This window comes from Silene latifolia, chromosome X (assembly GCF_048544455.1).
Source record: "Silene latifolia isolate original U9 population chromosome X, ASM4854445v1, whole genome shotgun sequence".
NCBI lineage: Eukaryota > Viridiplantae > Streptophyta > Magnoliopsida > Caryophyllales > Caryophyllaceae > Silene > Silene latifolia.
Window position 1 is genome coordinate 278,814,468 of NC_133537.1, and position 6,476 is coordinate 278,820,943.

The 6,476-nt window shown below is 39.2% G+C and overlaps 1 protein-coding gene and 1 long non-coding RNA gene across 2 annotated transcripts; both read right to left on the reverse strand.

Annotated features, from left to right (window-relative positions):
* Positions 1-757: 757 nt before the first annotated feature.
* Positions 758-1,629, reverse strand: LOC141620175 (uncharacterized). The gene is made up of 3 exons (XM_074437113.1): positions 1,369-1,629; positions 842-1,317; positions 758-779 (listed from the first exon to the last, which is right to left on the reverse strand). Exons 1-3 carry the CDS (start codon positions 1,627-1,629, stop codon positions 758-760), a joined length of 759 nt encoding a protein of 252 aa, XP_074293214.1.
* Positions 1,630-2,254: 625 nt separating this feature from the next.
* LOC141621843 (uncharacterized) lies at positions 2,255-5,449 on the reverse strand. Its single transcript, XR_012532726.1, has 3 exons — positions 5,305-5,449; positions 5,150-5,212; positions 2,255-2,553 (listed from the first exon to the last, which is right to left on the reverse strand). It is a non-coding gene; the product is annotated as an uncharacterized LOC141621843 (long non-coding RNA).
* Positions 5,450-6,476: the final 1,027 nt, after the last annotated feature.

Sequence of the window (6,476 nt, forward strand, 5' to 3'; positions counted from 1 at the left end):
TCACTGATGATAAGTAGAGGGGACAAACTTGACATTGTGGATCCAGGGTCTGCCCAGAATGACATTGTAGGAGAATATGTATTCTAAAACTCTAAATCTTTCATAAGATGCAACGCCTTCAACATAGGTAGGGAGATAGATCTCTCCCATTGTATTCTTTATCTCACCGCTAAACCCTACCAAGACACTGGATTTCTTGGTGATTTGATCCTCGTTTATCTTCATAGCTTTGAGTACGTCTAGCATGATCAGGTTTACTGAGCTGCCTCCGTCTACCAAGATTCTCCTCACGTTGGCAGTACCAACTTGCATGGAGATCACTAGACCATCATGATGCAGGTCTGGGATGCCCACCAGATCACAGTCACTGAATGTGATAAGTGGTATGTTGCCAGGCTTGCAGGGTGACTTAGTTTGAGGAGTCTTGGCTATCGTTTTTGCTGCTGAACTGGTCAGGCCACAAATCTCTGATCCGCCATTTATGAATTTTACTTCATAGAGTGGAGGTGGTGGAGGGAGATTGTGTTCCTGCTTTTGCTCCTGATTGATTTTGTTGGTGTCTTCATTAATGCCTCTGGTTTTGATCAGGTCTTTGAGGTATCCTACCTTCAACAGGTAGCTGGCTACTTCTTTCCCGAGAGTAAAGCAATCCTCCGTTGTGTGCCCTATGTCCATGTGAAATTCACACCACTTGGTATGGTACTTCCTTGGATTCGGATTGTCTGACTTTCTGGGCCACCTGACCACTGGTCCCATGTTATCCAGTCGCTGAATCAAGCCTGCAATGTCAATGCAGAAGTTATGTTCAGAGATAAGTTGATGAACTTTAGCCTTACCTTACTGTTCTTGCACAAGGTTGACTTCTAACTGATCAGGCCTGGTATATGGGCCAGTCTTGTAGTTATAGCCCCTGCCGGCGCTTCTCCAGTTTGGCTTATCATAGTCTTTTACATTGCAGGGTCCTCCGACCTTGTAACTCTTGACTTCCTCTAGCCTGATATAAGCAAGCGTGTTTGGCTGGATGTCTTCGAAGGAATGACAGGGATACTTGGTCAGTTCACCATAGAGATCACTATTGGGTAGTAATCCCTTTCTGAATGCTTCTACTGCTGTTCCAATGTCATATCTGGGAATCGATACTTTCTCCTTGTTGAATTTGGCAAAGAAGACTCTGAGGGTCTCATCTGATTTCTGGGTAATCCTGTACAGGTCACTGGATCGCTTCTCCAACTCCCTGCTACTTGCGAACTGCTGGTTGAATGTGTTGATCAAGTCAACAAAGGATCGGATACTTCCAATCGGCAGGTTGATATACCACTGCAGTGCAGCACTAGTCAGGGTGGTTCCAAATCCTTTTCACATGCAAACCTGTCTAAACTCGCTTGGAATAGATGCAGCCAATATTTTTTTTTTCTTGTAGAAGGCCACATGGTTTTGTAGATCTGAGGTCCCATCATAAGTCCTCATGGATGGAATCACAAATGTTTTGGGTAGATCCACTTTAGCTCTCTCGTCTATGAAAGGCGAGTCTGCATTGCTTTCAGGGGCAGCTTCCTCCATGCTGGCAGGAACTCCAGGTCTTTTTTCGAATTTTTCATTAAGTTTTTTAATTTCCTGGACTACTGCCATCATGATAGTCGTTACTGACTCATCAGGTTTATCATCTTTGGGAGTGTGATCGTCAACGTTGATCACGTTTTTGGTACCACTTGGACTCCCAAAACTTGAGAAATCAAAATGCTTGATAATCGATGGGAATGAGGTTCCTGGTTGGATTTTGGAGCCTGATCCCTTAGATTTTTCTAATTTCTGTTTCAAGGCTGACTCGGTCTCTTTCAATTGCAAGATTTCAGCCTCTGACTGAGCCACTTTCTCTTTCAGGCTCTCTATCTCTGCTACTTTTTGTAGTGCAGCAGTCAATTATTCTTCCACGGTTGGTTGAGACATTCTCTTGCTAGTTTCTTTGTTTTTTTTGGATTTTTTGTGAAAAAGGAAAAAAGTTATTAATGAGCTAGATGCCCTACGGTGGGCGCCAATTGTTTTGTGTGGATTCTGCGCAAGGCCGAATCAGGTCAGGGTAGAGTTTATCGCAGGGTTAACTAGCTCGACTACCTTGGCTAAGACTGCAGGGCAGGATAAAATATATGTAAAGTAAAGCAATTAAAGTAAATAATTTAGACAATAGATTTTGTACGTGGAAAACCCTTTAATTGAGAAAAAACCACGGGCACCAAGCCAGAGAGATTTCACTATGAATGTGACACCCCGCGATAACGCGGAAATCAAAACTTATAAATTCAAGCGGAAAAATAGGAAATTTTTGAAACTTTTAAAATATAAAGCGTGAGTTCATAAAAATTACAAAACACAAGTAAAGGATGCGGAAATAAAGTTTAAATTATACAAACGTGATAGTCGAGGTGAGGGAAAATATATCCCTCGAATGACAATACAATAAAAGGTGAGTCTAAACAATCCTAATAAACCAACTACTAGGCCAAAGTGCTCGCTAGCTCACACATGTCTTCACCCCATAAATGCACCGACTAGTATCTGTCATTCATGTAAACATGAACGCCACAGTCAGTGTGGAGTAGCTCAAGGTTCTCCCAGCCACAAAATGTCGAAACGAACATAACAAAGAACTCAATCAGATAAATCATGTAATATACTTACAAAAGATATGAACATCAAGTTCATATATTTAAACATGTTAATTAAATGAGATGGAATACGATAGATCAATATTAGCATAATGGAGACTCATTATTCATGTGAAATAATTAATAAATATGAAACATAAGAATACGGTCATTGATGCAAAGGCACGCACTTCAAGGAATTACATCATAGATATGAGATTAGAATCCGAATCATGTGAAACTGTTAAGTAAGGGGTCAACCAATGCAAATTACAAGAATAGAAACTGCAGCCATTATTTGGAAAACCACTTAGCAATCATTGTACGGGACGTGGCTACTAATGTCACATTCATACTTATGGCTTGCATCTCACCATAAGAACGGATGGGGACATCAATCCCGACGATCATATCGCAACTAGAGGGCTTATAGCTCACCCCTAGTATCCGATAGGACCAAGACAAACATCAGACAAATACCAATATCTATAACCAAACAGGACCTTTACTACTCATATATCAATATATACTTCCCCTGGTAGAACGACAATGGTACTCCCAAGACTCAGTCCTAGTCTAAATCTGACCAGACTCTCGGGGCAGAACGGTCCCCGATTCGACATGCAGCAGAACAGTCCGCATCCAAGACTCAATCGACAGAACGGAAGTCGAGAACCCACAATCGGTAGATCAGTCCGAAAGAGGCGGAAAATATGAGCTAAACCCACAATCGGCAGAACAGTCCGAAAGAGGCGTAAAGACAAGTCAAGCAAAATATATAGCATAAAAGCATTGTCACCAGAATACGATATGAGCTAACCCACAATCGGCAGAACAGTCCGAAAGGGGCGGGAAAAACATAAATAAACCAACTCCCTGCAGAACGGCACGAGAGCGGCGTAAACCAATACTTGGCAGAACGGCACAAGTAAGGCGTAAAGATATATAATAAGAATACGACTTAACCAAGCGATACGAATCAACTTGGAAAGAGACTAATAATGCAATGAACCATTGATAATCCAAGTGAGACATTTCATGCCAAATCATAATCATGAATATGAATAAGTAACCCATTTCTTCAATATTTGTCACTTGAATAAAAATGTAAACAAACGGAAGAGAACCATTTATAGTAAGCAAAACAAGCATTCAATTATAAATGACTCAATTTAATCAAACAAGTAGAATAATTCACTCATATTTGAGATACGATAAATAAATGAGAATGAACGGGTTAAAAATTCATATTATAGGTAAATAAGTTCTTTCATCAAATTTTGACTTGAATGAATAATAAATTCCACATTTATGATTAATGTGAGAAAAATATGTATAATGGACGATATTTAACGGATTATGCTATATAAAACACGAGACGGTCATTAAACTATTCAAATAAGGCAAACTTGACACCGAAAATACCCATAATCTAAATGTGGCCCAGTAACTTAATCATGTAAACCCAATTAAATAAATATGACGAGTCCAATTAAATTAACGGGTCAAACCCAAAAGAATAGATATGACAAACCCAACTTACTAAGTATAACTAGCTCAATTCATTAAATCTAACTAGCCCAATTTATCCAACATGACTAGCCCAAATTTACCAAGTGTAGTTAGCCCAATTACCAAAATCCAATGAGCCCAACAACTAAATATGCGAGAGAACGATATTAACGAATTACGTTATAAAATTCGAGATGGAAAATAACTAATTTCAAACAAACTAATCTAGCGCCAAGCCATCCGTAAGTACGACTCAAGGGTTAAATTGGCAGCCACCTACTCGGCCCCACAACTCACCATACACGACCTAAACCTCGCGACTAGCAAGGCCACCGCCTAGGCCACGGCCAAGCCGCCAACACTCGACTCAAACAGCCCATACAACGGCTCCAATACAGTCCGCACACCTGCCAAAACTACCTCGAACCAGTCCTGAAATATATGTACAAAAACTGATTCTCATAGACGGAGTGCAACACGCCCTAATATACTACAAACTTGCGCACAAAGCGGTCTGAGTTTGAGCTATGCTAAGAGAGCACCTAAGACGGGTTCAAAGCGGGAGTTCACAGGTAAGAAGCAACCCGAATCAGTCCTGAAAGGCTACTCTCCCCGACCCAAAATGAAACCAAACAACCACCACCACCCATCAAAAACGGTCCACAAAACAACCCTCTAAACACGCCTAGAACGGTCATGTCGGGTAACCTGTAAAACCATAAAAGCTTGATCCAACAGTGACCATGACCGTGGTTCACAACTCCTATCTTGACTGCCCCGAACCCACAACACTAGTCCCACTACCATTATTGCGACAGTTCCTAAAAACAGAGGACGAACTATCCCAAAACAGCCTTTACCAACAACAATTCGAGACAGAACTTTACATATGAAGGAGAAAGGACACAAGAACCAAACTTTACTAAATAAAAGCATATAAAACGACCCATAAGACGAAAGTTCAACATTTTTGTCGAGTAACCTATCACCGTTACCTTATAACTTCTTTAATGGGCACGAATTCGATTCAAAATCATACCGAGTTGCTAAGGCTTGCCCTAAACACGAAGACGAAAGGAATTAGTACGAGATTCGAGTTTTAAGGAGGATGACAGTCGCGATTTTGGAAGAAAGCAGGGACCTTTCTTACCTCAAAAGATGGAGAATGAAAAGGGGAAGCTAATGGTGTAAAAATATTCGAATTTGGTCGAGAAACGAAGGCAGGATCGGAGTTTGAATGAGACGGAAATGGGTGTTTGAGTATAGTGGTGTTGATGCTGTTTGTTTTGTTTCGACAGGAGAAAAGAAATGCAGAGAAATTGCAGGGGGTGTGGGGTTTGCGGGTAGTAGTAACAATATAATAATTATAATAGTAATAATAATAATAATAATAATAATAATAATAATAATAACATACAAGATATTTAAAAGTAGAGTATAGGTAGGTGAATGTGTTATTGGTTTTTGGTTGGTCCGGATTAAAGTAGGTACAAAATGAAATGTGACGGTCTAATGTTAGACGGAAATTAAGACGAAGATTATTATTATTACTGTAACTATTATTATCCGACCAAAAATACGTATACATATATTATTATATAAATCATGCCTTAAAGATATAATTTAATCGTACGTATTTTTATATAAATGAGCTTTTATATAATACGTTTATAAAAATCGTGTTTGACATAAAATTAATTAAATTGAATAATTCAAAAATATATAATAAAGTGGTTCAACGGTTTAATAAATTTTAAATGTCAAAATGGGAAATTCGCGGGTGTTACAATGAATTTGGAGAATAATAATGTAATAAGCACAATATAGAGTATTTTGCCTAAGTATTGTAATCGTATTGCTAGTAATGTGTTGGAATGAATGTTGAGATGATCCTTGATGCTCCTTATATAGTGATCTTCATATGGCTGCATAATCTCTTCACTCTTAATGGCGTAATATTCCTTCTTAATGCCGCCATTAATTGCTCCTTTATTACTCTTAATTACCCGGTGTAATGCTTGATATTTATGGCAAAATCTTCTCCTTAATTGCTCCATAATTGATGTAATAATGCATAACTATTCTCCATATTTATCCTTGACTTAGTCAAATAATATCTCCTTATTTGACCGTTGCTTTCTCCTGCTTGGTGTCAGTCTTGAGTTATCCTGACATTCTTGTCTTAATCGTCAGGCCACGATAGAAGTGTATCCTGATCATAGTGCGGAAATATCAAGCCCAACACCTAGTGCATATGGATTTGGATGCAGAGATTGCTCTTAGTGCATGTGAGCACAATGTTGTACTAAACGTTTTACACTT

Excerpts from the sequence above, each read along its gene's own strand:
- LOC141620175 (XM_074437113.1), bottom strand. The coding sequence starts at position 1,629 with ATGGCAGTAGTCCAGGAAATTAAAAAACTTAATGAAAAATTCGAAAAA. Across the intron at positions 1,318-1,368 it reads TTCCAAGCGAGTTTAGACAG|TGGTATATCAACCTGCCGAT; the intron begins GTTTGCATGTGA and ends GCTGCACTGCAG. Across the intron at positions 780-841 it reads GTCAACCTTGTGCAAGAACA|GCTTGATTCAGCGACTGGAT; the intron begins GTAAGGTAAGGC and ends TTGACATTGCAG.